This window comes from Leptopilina boulardi, unplaced genomic scaffold (genome assembly GCF_019393585.1).
Source record: "Leptopilina boulardi isolate dan_hultmark-lab unplaced genomic scaffold, ZJU_Lbou_2.1 LbouV2_71, whole genome shotgun sequence".
NCBI classification, from domain to species: domain Eukaryota; kingdom Metazoa; phylum Arthropoda; class Insecta; order Hymenoptera; family Figitidae; genus Leptopilina; species Leptopilina boulardi.
This window is the reverse complement of record NW_026138018.1, coordinates 181,448-199,922: the sequence shown is the minus strand read 5'-3', so window position 1 is coordinate 199,922 and position 18,475 is coordinate 181,448. Positions and strand designations below refer to the sequence as shown.

The following is an 18,475-nucleotide window of genomic DNA, read 5'->3' as shown; positions in this document are numbered from 1 at the left end:
GAGGGTAATTCAGATTTAGAGAGAACAAAAGTAAATTTCTCCTTGGAATTAAAGTACGTGAAAAAAATGTGTAAATTTTCGTTGAAAAAAAAAATTATCATTTTTACTGTGTTTATTCGATTGTAAAGACTTTTGCTTTTAATTTTCCACGAAATAGAAACATGAATTCTATAAACGAGCTGCTGCTAGTATTTTTTTCGTGAAAAAGATTACCAACGTATATTTTACGGTACGAGGTTGAACGAATTGTTATACGTTTTGTTGTTTTGGTATTACACGAGGAAACTCTGGTTGCTTTCTCTCTCTCTCTCTCTCTTTCTCTGTCTCTTTCTCTCGCCACAGTAATCTGGATTCTGAGCAAAGCTGCTTAGAACATTTTAATGAACATTCCAGGCGAAAGGACGATAACAGTGTCCAACCTCTCGAAACAATGGGAGGTCCATGACGTTATCGTTCGTTTTGAATGGATGAAGATGTTATCGTTCTTCGAGGAACAAGGCATTCGAGTGAATCCTACCATGGATAGTGTCAGAAATTTACAGGATGTATCGTCTCTCTCTCCGTGTCTCTTTATTTTTAAGCTCAGATTAAAAGCAACACACACTGGTTTTTCTAATTTAATGATACTTTTCTTTCCCTTAAAAAATTCTTACTTTTTTTCTGGATATAAAATTCTCTATTTCTTGGTTCGTTATTTTCTATTTTATTTGTTTTGTGTTTTACTTCTTTTTTTTGTATTTTTGATAAATTACTATTTTTCTTTACAGTTTGTGAAAGCGAATTTTTTTTATTTCCAGTTCCATTTGAAGTTAATTGTTGATTGCGGAATTGTCTTTTTCATTTTTTTTTTTTTTTGGTTTCTTTTTTTAAAAATATTTGTTCAATTACCCATTAAGTATTATATTATATAAACTTTTATTTTTCTCTAATTTTCGAGATTTATAAACAAATTCTTAATTATTTAATTAATTTAATTAGTTATTTATTATATTTTTTGCCCTCAGTAGTATAAGTAAGTATTAGTCAGACGAAACGATTAAACTCATTCTGAAATTTAAATATCAGTAGCTAAAATAAATTTTAGTCAGCCATAATAAATTCTGAAATAGTCAATGGTATGAGTCATTTATTGTCAGACAATGTTTAAAATATTTGTAATTTTGCTGCCAGTAGTACAGGTAAATTTTAGTTAGACAGGGCGTTTCAAATTTTTCTGCGATTTTAGTATCAGTAGTTGAAGTAAATTTTAGTCAGCCACACTAATTTCTGTAATATTCAGTGGTATAAGTTATTTATAGTCAGCGAATGTTTGAAATATTCGTAGTTTTTTTTACCAGTAGTAAAAGTAACTTTTAGTCGAACAAATTTCTCTACTTTTGGTATCAGTAGTAAAGCAAAATTTTGATTAGACATCGCGATGAACTTGCTAATTTTTTATATAAACTTTCTAAAAATAAAATTCCAATCTAAAATTTCCTAACAAAATATTTAATTATTATTTTTCAATAAAAAAAAATAATTAATAATTAATTAATTTTTTAATTAATCAATTAATTATTATTGAAAATCATTTATCGTAGAAATTCTACTTATTTCATTGTAACAAGAATATTTTAACATCAACTTGGATTATTCTACTTGTCATTAATTGTAGTAAATGGTTAATTATCAAGCCGATGCTACGTGGGCTCAATGATTGGATTTGCTGTTCATTTGCTTGTGGCAATTTCACGCATAGATGCTTTTGGTGTCAGATGACAGGTAGAAAATGGAACAATCACATGATAGGACGAGACGGCCTTCTTCCCCTTTTTTTTTTAAAAAAAAAAAAAAAAAAAAAACCCCTCAGTCTCTCTTTTCTCCTCTCTTTAGGGTCACTGTCCGTGAAATTCATAAATAGATAAAGTCTCTCTATCTTGTCTTCGCTTCAATGGTTTTAACGATCGTGAATACTGTCCTTCAATATATTAAACTTTAACGTCGTGTTCATCTTATAAAATCATGTTTTCGAATATACAACGATGCAAAATTAAAATTTTTCAAATTTTCCCATTTTATTATATTTATTTTGTTTTTGTAAATTCGTATGTCAATACTTTATTAATATTATAATTATTAATTTTTTTTAAATATTATTTAAATTAAAACGATTTAAAAAAAAAAATTAGTTAAGTAAATTTTTTTAAAAATTTTCCAATGTGATAATTAACGTTTTACAACGTGATTGATAATGTTTCATATTATATTATGAAATATTTCTTATCTGTTTCAAAATTTCTAAAAAGTTTCTGTTTCCTTGCGTGATAAAAGTTTTTTGCTTATTAAGTAATGCAAAGCTCGTTTGGTCAGACGAGGAGTGATCGATTCTCGGTCTTTTTATATACAGTCTTCTTTAGAAAATTTTTTCTTTAAAGAAGTTGATTTTATGTAAAGTATAAAAAATTGATATAAATAATTATTATTCTCAGAAGAATGGATTTTTTTTGGGGGGGGGGATTTTTACTATCAGTAGTCGAAACAAATTTTAGTCAGACATACTAAATTCTCAAACAGTTAGTGGTTTAAGTCATTTATAGTCAGACAATGAATAAAATCTTTAATTTTACTACTAGTAGTAAAGGCAAGTTATAGTCAGATAATGTTTTAAAAAATTTCTACGATTTTAGTATCAGTAGTGGAAGTAAATTTTGGTCAGATATTCAATATTTTGAAATATTCAGTAGTTATAAATCATTTACCGTTAGATATAATGTTTAAAATATTTGTAATTTTTCTGCAAGTAGTACAAGTAAATTTTAGTCAGACCGTGCATTAATAATTTTTTTTTTTCTTGCAAAATTTTTTTTTCTATTTTTAATTTTTCAAAAGAATATTTGTATTTTCTTTGTGCACCAGAAACTATTTTCTTGATTCGCCAAGTAATTTCGTGCATGACACAATGTTGTATTAATGGAACAATATTTGGATGAGAGCGAGAGCAGGTGTAGCTTCTGCGCGCTCATTGTTGCAAGTATATAGCAGGGCAAGATGCGTGAATGCGGCAAACAAGAATAACGTTACCAAGATATTTGCGAGTAATTTGAATCGAGGAATATTCATGAGCGAGACGTTGTACCATTACATTTGTATATATATATATATATATATATATATATATATATATATATATATATATATATATTTATGCATTACGCAGATGGACCCACACCAAGCACGTAATACCGAGGGTCAAAAAGCTTTGCTTTATACAAAGCAGAAAATCCATGCCGGAAATGTGCGTCCGCACTTCCAATTAGCCAAAGTGCATCACTAAATGTGATGATGTACAGTGGTTATACTTGTCACGGCAACTGGTTGCTGCATTAGCCGAACATATTTTACACGTTAGAAAACAAAGTTTCCTCGTAGGACTAAAATAGTTTTTTTTTTACTACTGACGCAAAAAATAGAAATTCTCCTATTTGTTCTACTTTCATTCTTTTTATGTCAGTGTAGGGAATAATTTTTAAAATAATCATGTCTGACTGAAACCCACTTTTACTACTAATTATTTTAATTAACGAAATTAGGACACATCTGTCTGATTGAAACACACTTAGACTACTAATATAAAAAAAAAATTATAGTAATTAGACATTTTTTTTTTGGTCTAACTAAAACTGGATTTTACTACTCATTCTCAAATTACGGTAATTAGAAAATATCACTTTAATTAAAACTCACCTTTAATTGTCTGATAAACTGCTCTCGAACGTCTGAAACAAAGAAATTTCAAGATTAGAGAAATAAATTTCGTCTTACTAAAACTGAGTTTTACTACTGTAATAAATAACACTGTGCAAAAAAAAAAAAAAATTTATTTCATGAAAATAAACAGTTACTTAACTATAAATATTGGAGTAAATAAATTTTATTTAAATTTTGAATTAAATAAACTGTATTTGAACGAATAATTTCTCTATTTCTAATATATTGTAATTTAATTAATTTTTAATATTTTAAGTATCAGAAATTTTGACTAAAGCTGACTTATATCCTTCAAAAAGAAATTTTAATTACTCTTCCAATAATCTTCAATAGAACCTTCTAAATATTGCAATATTAAGCTTCAATAAATATTTAATTTCTTCATTGGCATCTTTAATATAAAATACTTTAAAGTAAGTTTCAATATAGCATTTATGTACTTAAAAGAAAATTTTGAATTCGAAACTATTGTATGAAAATCAATTACAGTATTAAATATTAAATCAAAATTTTGAAATTAATTAACGTTTCTGTTCAATACAGACCTTTCTGGACAATTGTCAAAGAAACTTGTTACATTAACGTAAAATTAGATTGTCAAATATTTAACTGAAATTTTAAAACAAATGTTTAAATAAAAAAAAAAAAGTGAAAATACAAATAAAATATAAATGAAAAATAAAAATTGTTATTAAGAATAATTTGTTTTTTAATTTTCTTTAAATAAAACGTAGATAGAAGGTTTCGGAGAATTTTTTTTTTTGACAGCAACTACATCCTGCGAGGAAAAATGGCTAAATCACGTGCGGTCACTGCTCTTTTTTTTATTTTTCATTTTTTTTTTTGGCCTTTTTCCTTTTTACAAATCCTTTTGCCTTGAGGTATTCTCTCTAACACATCAATTTATCTTGTCTTCTTATATATCCGTTTCCTGGAAACGTCTATTATCCCTTACGATCGCTTCTCGATGCAGTTCACTGCACAAATTCCAACCAAGGAGAAAGAAACGATAAAGGTGGGTCGCGCGAACGTGTGCAGCCGTTGGCAAGCAGTTCTCACGAAGAAAGAAACTGTTTCTGCCGAAGCACAGTTACCCCCCAAGCATGAAATCGTATACTCCAAACTGCAATTGAAATATATACGCGATTGCTGGGGAGAAAACCACATGCATCGACATATATATATATATATATATATATATATACTTTCCAAGAAAAAATTTTACGTGTACTCATCTAAAAAAAAAAGTATGCGCTTTTTTTATATATATATATATATAGGCTCGACCTACTTATTATATACTTTACTTAAAAAAAATTCTTATGTATATTTTATTGAAAAAGTATTTCCATCTCCTTAGATAAAGTTTACTTGCAAATGTAATTAAATCTCAAACTAAAAACGGAAGGATTTTAATATAAAAACTTTTGTTTTCATTGGGATGGTAGAAAAGTACATCATAAGTAGAAAAGAAACAATTTATTTTAAAAAATAATTTACATTCTGTTAACAATGGTTTAAAAGTTTTACACAACACAATGTTAAACATATATAATTTTGAAGGAAACTTTACACTGAAGCAATAAAATTTTTTGCATGAAAGTAGTAAAAACAGAGATATAGTCAGACATTACATTTTTTTTACAAAATAGAAAAAAAACTTAACTAATGTATTAATTGTAATAGTATTAAATCTCAATATCTTTCATTGTTTTAAATTTTCTTTAAAATTTAAAAATTTTTAATTTAAAACAAAAGAAAATTTTAATGAAAATAGAAAAAGTTTGTTCACGTTATAAGCTTTAGAGCCTCGGGAGTATAAACTATCATCAATTAATGACCATCTCGTGCCTTTATCACTTAAATTTAAGTAGTAAAGGCACGAAGTTGTCAGACACGAGAGATATTTTAGTATGTACTCAATTCTGCATAAAAATCCATTACTTTCAAATAATTATCAATGTCATTTTAATTATATTAAAATGTGTTATATATAAGTTCAATTAGTTTCAAAAATTGTTTTTTCTTCGTCTGACTAAAATTGACTTTTTCTACTTCCTCTTCAACAATTATTATATTTAATAAAAAAAATTTAGTGTAAAAATAAGTTCTTCTACTTATACAATTATTAATAAAAAGTTTGTCTGACTAAAACTGATTTTTACTACTTAGAATTACAATTACATAGTACTGCAATTATTATATAAAAGCTTGTCTGACTAAAACTGACCGTTACTACTTATATTTCTGCTATTATTAAAAGAAAATTTGTCTGGTTAAAATTGATTTAACTACTAATAATGACAAAATTTATTAAAATTGCTTTGTCCGACTATAACTGACTTTAACTACTTAAAATACAATTACACAAATTGAAGAAAATTTATTTGATTATTCACAATTACAACTGATACTACTGCAATAAGAGAGAGAGAGAGAGAGAGAGAGAGAGAGAGAGAGAGAGAGAGAGAGAGAGAGAGAGAGAGAGAGAGAGAGAGAGAGAGAGAGAGAGAGAGAGAGAGAGAGAGAGAGAGAGAGAGAGAGAGAGTTTGTCTGACAAAAACTGACTTTTACTACTGAAAATAAAATTACGGAAATTCGAAATCTGTCTGACTAAACCCCACTATTTCTACTGATATTATATTTTAAAATAATAAATAAATAAAAGTAATAAAAAATTAATCTAAATAATGAAAAAAATTTCTAATTTCAGGTCGCCCCATAATTCATCCACTTTCACAGAATTTAATGGCATACGAGGGTGAATCATTGGATGTGATAGTTGAATTTTGTGCCGAGCCGTCCTACACAAAGATCCTATGGATGTCGGAGAAATATGTTTACATACCCGGCAGTGAAACACGTGATGGAGTCCACGCGCTAACGATAGAGGTATATATATATATATATATAAATTTATCTCCCCTTACACACACAGACACACACACTCGAAACATATTATTCTTGAGCTTACATCAACCCCACTTTGCTTTCCTTGTCTGGGCAGACGATGCATTTCGCGAATTTGCATTCCACTTGAAAACCGAATTAATTATCGAGCGATTTTCATTTCTTGCGCACGCTTTCTCATTGCTTTTAATCATTTTATTATTATTCTATATATCTTTCTATATTATAAAAAGATTTCGTCGCAGCCGCCGCCGCTGTTTTAGAAATTTTGACCTAGGAGGGGGAGAGTCCCCCCATCTAAATTTTGAGGTTATGTTCGTTTCTAGACTCTGAATATAGCCGCTAGTCCCCCTTCCCTCCTCTCATTTCCGCTCCTCCGACAAAATGGCCTAAATTTTGAGGTTATGTTCGTTTCAAGACTCTGAATATAGCCGCAAGTCCCCTTCCTTCCCCCGCCAGAAATGACCTAAATTTTGAGGTTATGTTTGTTTCAAGGCTCTGAATATAGCCGCAAGTCCCCCCTCCCTCCTCTCATTTCCCCTCCTCCACTAAAATGACCTAAATTTTGAGGTTATGCAAAATTTCAAGACTTTCAATATAGCCGCAAGTGGAGGTGGTGTTCCCGCCAAGAATGACTTGAATTTAAAGGTTATGTTTGTTTCAAGACTTTTTACTAATTTATTGGTTTTTAGGCAATTTTTTGAAAATTATTTTTAAAAATAATTTCTTAATGTCGATTTTAATTAGTTAATTATTTATTTATTATTAATTTAATTAATTTATTAATTAAAATTTAATAATTTTAATTTTAATAATATTTATTCAGATTTCAATGAATTTGTAATAATAATTCTTTGAAATAGGTGGTTCATTTGGAAAAATAAGATCAATGGAAAATTAAAAAAAAATGATTAAAACAGGGGGGTTGGCACGCGAAGCGCGCAGGGGGGCGGAGCCCTCTTAGTATATATATGTATATAGGTATACCTATATTACAAAAATATATCGCCGTTGTTTCAAGACTCTGAATATAGCCACAGGTCCCCAAGATTGCCGCTAGGTTCGAAGCTAAGTTGGGCAGACATAACCTTCAAATTTAGGTCTAATTTTGGCGGGAAATCACCTCACATAACAAATAAGCGAAGATAACCTCAAAATTTGTGATTTTTGACTGTGAATATAGCCGCAAGTCTATAGAACTACCGCTGGATTCGAGTTTTATGTCCGATAGATATAACCTCAAATTTTGGCGGCAAATCTCTTCACTCTAATCAATAAACAAACGTAATTTCAAAATTTAGATCAAATTTTGGCGGGAAATACCACCTTCCTAACCAAGAAACGAACATAACCTCAAAATTTAAGTAAAATTTTGAATATTAGTTCAATGTAGCTTTATGGAAAGTTAATAAACTAGATATACATATTTCAATGATTATACATTCTGGCCAAGGGCACAAAATTTAATGAACGCTAATCAAATACGGATGTAATAGCGAATTCAAATACAGTTGCAAAACAAAATTTTGTTGGAAAAGTAAACTTTATCACAAGTCGGTCAACCGTCTCATTGGCATGAGTAATTGTATTATATTCGTGTAGATTATAAGTTAGATCTCTCTCTCTCTCTCTATCCCTGTTTTTTTTCTCTCACGTCAAATTATTAGCGAAATTTTGTTATTTTGTTTTAAGAACAAAAATTTTATTATATCGATAAAAAATAAAACAAATCAAACGAAATATTTTGGGAAAATTTTCTTCGGAAAGAATTATTATTAGCAAAATGTAGCTATTTTGGCCTAAGAATACCTTAAATGCAATTATTTTAGAATAATATATATTGCATAGCGTAGAAAGGAGAAAAAAATATCCCACATTTTTGTATTGCATTCAAAGTTATGCTAAACAGTCACCAAAGAAAAGAGGATCTGATAATAATTAATGAAGATAATGTGTAAATTGTTTACATTTTGGTTGAAACAAAAAAAAAATAAGCAAAACTTGTTAATAGAGGTAGTATATATAAAAAAAAAAATTAGTTTCTTGATCTCTAATAAGATTATAATCCTCGGAGAGTTCTCAAGTAGAACAGAATGGAGAGGGATAAGTAACGACTTTGTAAAATTAATCAAGTTTGAAGAAAGTTTACTCAATAATGTATCGATTGGAAAGCATTACATTGAATGAATACTTAATAAGGGTCCGTTTAATATTCTTGCTGGAACGAGTTATACGTTAAAACTATATACCCAATGGGAAAAATACCATTGGCGTATTAATGGCCCAATAATGGGAGCCAGGGATGCCAATATAATTCCAATAATGGCACCCAATAATGGACCATTATTGGTAAAGTCATGGGCTGTCCACGCCGATGCCAATGATTGGCAACCATCATTGGCAAATTATTGGCAACCAATAATTAGCCAATATTAAAAATTTTAATAATAATTTTAAAAAAAATTTATATTTTTATTATTTTTTAATAGTTATTATTATTATTATTTTATTTTTAATAATTAAATTAAAATAAAAAAATGGTCATCAAAGTATTAGTGAAACTATTTCTTCCAAAAAAGAGTTTGTCTCAAATCCAATTAATAGGAGAGACATCGGGCAGAAAAAAATTTCGACGAGAAAAAAATTTTAGATCACTGCTTATATACCAATCAAGTGGCATCTCAACTGCGAGAAACAGTGATGTTCGCCCTCCCTTTGCGGCGTTGAGTGAACTAAAGTCCAGAGCTGAGCCATCAGCGCAGCGCGGGAACATTTGAAAAATTTGATTTTATTAGATATTTTATTTTATTTTAAATATGACAAATAATTAACTTAATAAATAATTAATGTCATTAATAATTATTAATAACATAATGTCATACTTAATAATTCGTTAATTATTATAAAATAAAATATCTAATAAAATCAAATTTTTTAAATGTTCCCGCGCTGCGCTGATGGCTCAGCTCTGGACTTTAGTTCACTCAACGCCGCAAAGGGAGGGCGAACATCACTGTTTCTCGCAGTTGAGATGCCACTTGATTGGTATATAAGCAGTGATCTAAAATTTTTTTCTCGTCGAAATTTTTTTCTGCCCGATGTCTCTTCTATTAATTGGATTTGAGACAAACTCTTTTTTGGAAGAAATAGTTTCACTAATACTTTGATGACCATTTTTTTATTTTAATTTAATTATTAAAAATAAAATAATAATAATAATAACTATTAAAAAATAATAAAAATATAAATTTTTTTTTAAATTATTGATTTTTTAAATTATTATTAAAATTTTTAATATTGGCTAATTATTGGTTGCCAATAATTTGCCAATGATGGTTGCCAATCATTGGCATCGGCGTGGACAGCCCATGACTTTACCAATAATGGTCCATTATTGGGTGCCAATGGTTTTTTCATTGGCTCCCATCATTGGGCCATTAATACGCCAATGGTTACTCGTGGCAGTTTCCCATTGGGTATATATATATACCTAAGAGAGAGAGAACGCACTATAGTTCGTCTCGATTTGGAACAGACGTAGGAGCCAAACTTTTTTGCATGCAAGTAGTCGCAGTTTCTTGCTCCATTTAACTCGGCATTTTGTCTTGCCAAACCCTCGTCTTGCGTGTATATATATATATAAATTTATATATAGTATGGGACGAATTCTCAATTCAGCATTCCATTCCTGTGTTCTCTATTCACGGGTTTCTCTCTTCTCAACCCTTCACACCCTACGGGGGGACGACTATTCAAAAGCGACGCTCAATATATTATTCAAGAGCATATCGAAATCGAGCAGCTACAACCTCTCGTGGATTTGCAACGCTTCTGCGGATAGTTCGCGTAAGCTCACGTAAATTCTCTTCGCTTAATTACTCAATGCCAAGTTTCCGAGACACGCTAATAATTGGGAGCAAAACAGGAATTAGTCACTTGAGTAGGTGCAAACTCAATCTCGGCAGCTGAATTCTCATGTTTACGTGTTCTCATGATTTAACTTTATCGTTCTTGGTAGTTATATGCGGGCAAATTGTTATTAAATTCCTATTATAGAAAGAATATTATATAAATATATGTTAATTTTACGATTAGAAACTTATTTCAAAGATGTGCAAACTCAAAAAATGGGCCGCGAAATCCTAAAAATGGTTTTATTATGAAGAAATAATTATCCACTTCTAAGACATAATTATTTACTTCTAAGAAATAGTTATTCACTACTCTCTAAATCTGAATTAGTAAAAAAGTTTACTAATTTGAATTAGTTTTTGCTTCTCAATTAGTGAAATTTTACTAATTATTAGGAACTTTTACTTACAATTAGTAAAATTTAACTAATTCTAAAGCAGAAAGTGAGTCACTAATTTAAATTAGTAAACATTTTTACTTATTCAGATTTAGAGAGTTCTCAGAAATAATTATTTAATTCTACACTGTGAAAAACGATTGGTTGCGATTATCATTTCGTTAGTAAGAGTATTTTTGCTAATTTACATTAGTTACTGTTACCATTTAGTTAGTTAGCCTAACCTTAGTAACACAGAAAATTATATGGTATTAATATAAGCGTTGCAGCTTACTTTAATACCTTTTAATTTTCTGTGAAGATAACTAAATAGTTATTCGAACAAACTAATTAGTTGAACCAACTAATAAAATAGTTATGCAAACCAATAAAAATAGTAACCATAACTAATAAATTAGCAACAGTATAGTTTACTAGTTAACTAACTAACTTACTAACTAAAAATGATCACCTCAAAAATGGTAACCCCAACCAATCATTTCTCTCAGTGTATAAAATAATTATTTAGTTCTAAGAAAAAATTATTATTTATTTCTAAAAAATATAAAGTATTTCAATATTTACAACACTGAGAGAAAAGATTCGTTAGGGTTACCATTTTTAGTTACTAAACTATACTGCTGCTAATTTATTAGTTATGGTTACTATTTTTATTGGTTGGCGTAACTATTTTATTAGTTCGTTTAACTAATTAGCTTTGTTGGAAGAACTCACAGAAAATTAAAAGGCATTAAAATAAGCTGCAACGCTTATTATTTTAATCCAATTTTGCTTATTTTAATACCAAAATGGATTAAAATAAGCAAAATTGGATTAAAATAATAACCGTTGCAGCTTATTTTAATGCCTTTTAATTTTCTGTGCTATTTATTTACCTTACTAAGGTTAGGCTAACTAACTGAATGGTAACAGTAACTAATGTAAATTAGCAAAAATACTCTTACTAACGAAATGATAATCGCAACCAATCGTTTTTCTCAGTGAATAGAAAAACAAATTTATTCAATCGAAATAATCGATTACTTGACTACAACCAAATGAATAATTTAAATAATTATTACTTGAGTCAATTAAATAGTATTTGTTTCAAAAAGACTATTACCAAATGAATAATTTAAATAATTATTACTTGAGTCAATTAAATAGTATTTGTTTCAAAAAGAAAAATTATTATTGAACCAAAATTTATTTAATTCAAATTAAAATTATTCAAGTAAATATTTATTTGATAGTACGTATTCAAAGAAAATTTCTCCATAATTTAATTTCCTATTTCCTTGTTAAAACTGTTTAATTAATTTATTTCACTAATAAAACACCATTTTCTATGATCTTTTGTTTATATTAAATCTCATCTTTTTATCATTTTTTTTAAAAACCAAAAGCGTGACAAAAAAAAAAAATTGAAAGAAGATATTGCCGAACAGGAAACTATCTATAATAACATCCAATATATAAAAGTGTCAAATCAAACATTTTAACAATCCAAAGTTTCTCAAGCGTCAGCAGATTTCTTCGATTGACCGAGAAACTTTTTACTCGATACTTGCACACCAAAGTGAGAAAAAGAAACTCCCCACTCTCCCTCTTTGGAAAGATGTTGAATCTTACTACTTGGCTCTTCTTGAAGAGTAATGAAATCGTTTAGTGATGTTTTTCGCCCCCCTCTCTCCTTCTCTCATTCCTTATATTCTTTCAACTCTTCTAATTTTTTTTTTCTTGACATCGAGAAAAGAGAGAGAAAAATGATTCCGCAAAGAATTCCTCTCTCTCTCTCTCTCTCTCTCTTACACACATAGACCACCAAAGATTTACCGCGTGGATTTTCTTGTATTCTCTCATTTCTCTTTCTCTTTTGCAGGACGGCGGAACGGAGGCGTGTTACAGAACTATTCTACGCTTCGAGTCCATCCAGAGGTCGCACGCCGGGGAATGGCTACTTCTCGTTCGGTCACCGGAAGGGATTGCGGACGCTTCCGTTTTACTGAACGTGACGAGGGCATCCGGCTACAGTCACGCCCACTTCCGATCGCCGAGTCTCACGAATCTTCTTCTTTGCTTGATCCTTGGTTTTCTTCGTCATCATTGAAAATATTACAAACGTATGAAAAATTAAATTATATTAAAAAAAAAAAAAAAAAAAAAAAAAAAAAAAAAAATGCCAACTAATTGAAGATCTTGTTAGACGTGCGTTTTTCATGGAAAATTTAAGTGCGAGCTCAGTATTAAAAAAAAAACAGAAAACAAACCCAATCTCGAGACGCATGAATTCCAAATTAGACCTCACGGAAGTTTTTTTTACGAATAAAAAATTATTCGAATTTTTATTTGGAAGAATTTTATAATGAATTCTTATTTCACTAAAACTTCATTTTCCCGAAATTTCATTTGACCGAAATTGCAAATGTCCGAACAAATATCAAAAAAAAAAGTTCCGCGGGAATATAAGAAATCGCAAATATAAATTCTTCAATATAAAAATTAGTCTCATAATATCTACTTTATAAAATTCTCCTAAATAAAAATTCACTAATTTTTAATTCGACACCAAAAAAAAAAAAAATTCCTACAGATTGAACATTTGTGCGTCACCCTAATCTCCAATACTAAAAATCTTATACAAAAATAGGGAGGGGAGAAAAAAATTTGCCTTCTGACACGATTTTCAAATTTAGTCCACACAATATATTATATATAAATATATATATATATATATATAATAAATACCCTTAAAGTCAAATCAAACTCTTTCATCATCTTTAAAAAATAATAATAATAGAATTTTTTCGTTATTTTATGCAATCAATGTCAAATTGTACAGCTCAAGGAAAAATTATTATTGTCAGAAAAGTTTTCTTCAATTAAAAAAAAAAAACAAAAAAAAAAAACTATAGGTCTTCCTTGGATGCACGTACTATTAATGAATTGAATGCCAATAAACTTGACGGCCTTTATTCTTAAGGTTAAGAAAAGAGAAAGAAAGAAGAAGAAGAAATAAACACTGCATAGTATCAAAATTAAGGATGCCTTTAAAATTATACCTTTTTTTTAATCCGAAATCAAAGAAAATAGGGGAAAATACAATTTAGTAAATAATTAAATTTTACAAAAATAACCGAGAAGAAAGTTTTGTTATTGTTAATAATTAAATTTCAGAATTAACGATAATTAATATATACTAAAGGGTTTTTCTAAACCCGTATATATATATATATATATTCCTAAATATATACTGATAATTATAAGAATTAAAAATAATTTAAAAAAATAATAATAAAATTAATAAAAATAAAAAAAGATATTTTGGAATGAAAAAGTAATTAAAAGCATAGGAAAAAGTTAATAACAAGCTTTCGTGACTTTTAATAAGAACCGTCCTTTCTAAAATTAAAAAAGCAATTTCTTCAAAACTTTTTTGTTCTTAAATAAGAAAAAAAAAAAATTTCCTTTTTTTTCCAATGAAAAACTGCAATCATTGGTGAAAGAAGAAAAGTCCCGTTTTATTTATACAGAGAAAAAGTTAGAATCAAAGATCCATTACTTTAATTATAAAGGAATGTACCTTTAATTCAAAAGAATTGTGCAAAAAAAAAAAGAAAACTTTCTTCCACGGTTATATTACTTTTACTACTATTTGCAATTACTTTGACAAAAGTCTCAATCAAAATCAAAAGTAGAAAATAATTTTATTATATAAAAAAAAAAAAATGTATTTTCCTTGAGAAAAGCAATAATTTGCATCTCTAATGTTGATACATTCAGTGAATAAAAAAGCAAAAAATAAGTGAGAAATGAAAAATGAAAAAAATATGTAGCATAACGCTGGGCTTGTCTTGAGATTATTGCTATATAAATATATTGTCATACTTGTTAAAGCGATGTAAATAATTGTATAGATGATTTGTATGTAGGGCGGAATTTATATATATATACATATATATATATATAAATTATAATGAATAAATAGAATAAATCAAGGTGTATATCAGAAATGTATGAATGTGTGTATGAAACGAAACAGAAAAAAAAAATATACGATGACAAATATTATAAAAGACGTATGGTAAAAAAATAAATTTCATCGAAATCTTTCTACTTGGTGCATTGAAAATAATTCCATAATTCGGATAATAATCACAATTAAATTTAATGCTCAAAATTTTGTAACTTGAATTTTTTTTTCACAAAAATTCTTATTAAAGTTACATTTTGTCGAGCAAAAGAAAAAAAAAATTGTGAATAATCTTTGAAAATTACCTAACTAGAAAGTGTTTAGTGAAATCAAAAAAAAAAAATTGTTTTACCAAATCGCATTTGGTGAATGAAGATAAAAAAAAAAATCTTCCCAACAATTGTGAAGTTACATTCTCGGGAGATATTATAAATATTATAAATATATTATAGGTAAATTAACAAATTGTTGTATATGATCCTAGATAAGTAGATTTGTAACATGTATATAGGAAAAGAAAAAAAAAACTGTAAAGGCTACGGTTAACGTGTGCCGAGCGACGAATTATACAGTAATAATGTTAGAGATATATTTGACATTTGTTGATATATTTTTATAAAGTTTTATTTAGAGATAAGTTCTCATTCGTCTCCCAATTCTTTTAAATGTTATCCTTCAAAAAAAAAACAAACTTTTACGAATTCAGGTTTGAAGCAAAAAAAAATATAGTCGTAAATTGCGTAGAAAAATACACACACACACACACATACAAAACAGATAAATAAAAAAGAGGATAGAAAAATCCTGCGAGTTGAATTTTTCCTTTTTTCTTATTAGGAAAAAAGTAAATAAATTTTAGGTGTATAAATATATTGACTCAATTTTTTAAAATAATATGGGCACGACAAATTTTTTTATTATTATTCGAAAAAGTGTCTAAATGTAAATTTGAATATTTTGAAACAAAAATAAATCACTATCGTCGATTTTATTTTGTAATGCTCTTTCTATCAAAGATGCATATCTAGACACACATACAAATTCAAGTTCCTTTTCATCGATTCGATGTTTTTCCTATACCGCGTTTCATGAGGGTCTTCAAAAAAAAAAAAAAAAACTTATGAATGTGTTCATATGTAATAAACGCTGATTGAGCCGTGCAATAGATCCCGATTGTGAAAATAAAAAAAAAAAAATGAAAACTCACATCAACTGAATAAATAAGTTTTTTGTGCGAAACTTTTTGATATTATTCTTTACCATTTTTTCAAATCCTCCATTTACTAAATGTACTTGATTAAAAATTTTGACTTAATTAAAAAATATTTTTATGATTTTTCTTTTGTTCTCAATAGTCGCGGCCAAATGGTGATGCAAAATTCTGAAAAATAAAATTTTTAACGAATTTATTTTTTTTTGTATTTTATTTTAATATTTGGTTTTATTTTAAAGTGAATTTTTCAATTTAAAGGATATTTAAAAAAATGAAAGGTAAGTAAATATTTTATGGATATTACTAATAAAACTAAATTTGTCTGACTAAAACGGTATTTGACTACTGAGAAAAACAAATATTAGAATACGGAAAAAATTATGAATAAATTTTTACTACTGATTTGAATTTTACTACTGGTACAAAAAACAGAATAGAAATGTCTGGCTATATCTGACTTTTACTACTGATATTAAAATTACCAATATTGGAGAATTTCTGATTAAAATTTATATGAACTACTAATTTTAAATTGTCTGACTAAACGTTATCTTTTGCTACTGATATAGAAACATTTAAAAATTCGTCTCATTAAAATTGACTTTTTCTACTGATTCTAAACTTAAGAGAATTAAAAAAGTCTGTCGGACTAAAATTGAACCTTTACTAAAACTACTAAAATACTATAATACTAAAATAATAGTTTAGATACTTAAATTGCTAAAATGTGGAAATATTTCAAAAAATTCTGTCTGACTAAAGCTGATTTTTACCACTGGGGATTAAATTACGAAACGAGTAAAAATGTGTCTGACTTAATATTGCTTTTACTACATAATAGAACAAAAAAATTCAGAATATGTTTGACTAATTTCTTTTACGATTTATAACAATTTAAAAAAAAAATTAATCTGTCTGACTAAAAGTGACTTTTACTACTGTCATCAAAACTTAAATGAATTAAAGAAACAAAAAAAAGTTTTTAATATAAAAAAATGAATAAAAAAAAATTGTTAAATAATTTTTACTGTTGCTACTTAAAAAAAAAAATTAAAACACATTAAAATTATTACATAAGAAAGAGAAAAAAAAAACCAGTATAAAATCTAATTTTTAGAAAAAGGAAAAAAAAAATTGTATTACTCCAAACAATTTGATTTGAGGAGCATTAAAAGTTTCGTGATTTTCAGTTACTTTTTCAAACATGAAGAAATTTATTATGCGTAACTTTAAATCCTTTTTCCGCCAATAGTTTTCGAACAATTGAACGCGTTTATGTATTCGCTATGTAGTATTCGCCTGGAAACATAAAGTGATATCACGCTATCGACAATATTCAAGTTATTCCATATAAGGTACTCAAGAAAAAAACAGTCTTGTCAGAAAAATATGACTTCAATATTGCAACAATAAAAATGCATTTTGATTTTTTATTTCATTTTCGCTATATATATCGTATATATATACATATATAAGCGAAAAAAATATTCCAAGGTAAAGGATAAAAAAAAATATTTGATTAAAATTATATATTTGACAATTATCAAAAAAAAATATTTACATGAATAAAATAATTTTTATTTTTCAATTATAATTTCCCCTTTAAAACTAATTTTCTGGTTCTGGGAAAATCTCGGATTTTTTTTCAGAAAATATTTTTCAATTATAATTTCCCATTAAAACTGATTTTCTGGTTTTTGGAAAAATTCATATCTCGACACTTTGATTCGTTTTTTCGGTTTTCTTTTTTTTTTTTTTTTTTTTTTTTTTTTGTTCTTTTGTCGAAAAATTATCTGAGGCTCTTAAAAGATAATGTCATTAGCCTTTGTGAGAGAACGGAAGTAAAAGCGTTAATTAACAAGGGGGTCTTCATCTTTCCCGAGCGAGAGATGGTTGAGAGAAAAGAGTTCGAATAACCGTCTCTCCCTCTCTCTCTCTCCCTCTCATGGTAGAGCTAGTAAATTACTCTTAACTTTCTTGGTTGGCTTGATACGAAAGAGGGGAGGGGAGGGTGAATGAAGGGAGGTTTCAGGAAAAGAGTAAAAATTACAGAGTTCCAAGGCTTACAAAAAAAAAACCAGTTTCCTCCTCCCGCGGAGGTCGTAATTCTTTTCCTATCTACACACAAACCCTGACCTAGTCGCCCATGGGAATCACGCGTCATTTATTTATTTTTCACATCTCTTCAAAACAATAGAAAGAAAAAAGAAATTTCTATTCCCGCAATACAACATTTGTAATTAATTCACATATACAAAAAAAAATTGTAAAATAAAATCAAATTATACAGAAATTAATTTTTGAAATAAAGAAAAAAATTTTTGAGGTTTTTTTTTAAGGGAAA

The 18,475-nt window shown here is 27.9% G+C and overlaps 1 protein-coding gene across 1 annotated transcript in view; it reads left to right on the top strand.

Annotated features, from left to right (window-relative positions):
• The window catches only part of LOC127290579 (MAM domain-containing glycosylphosphatidylinositol anchor protein 1), a gene marked incomplete at its 5' end in the record, with an annotated part of 197,800 nt that extends 181,643 nt beyond the window's left edge, over positions 1 to 16,157 (top strand). The window contains 2 exons of the mRNA XM_051319266.1: positions 6,461 to 6,639; positions 12,828 to 16,157. Coding sequence (XP_051175223.1) covers positions 6,461 to 6,639; positions 12,828 to 13,055 — 407 coding nt within the window. The remainder of the gene's footprint in view (positions 1 to 6,460; positions 6,640 to 12,827) is intronic.
• Between the last annotated feature and the right edge of the window lie 2,318 nt (positions 16,158 to 18,475).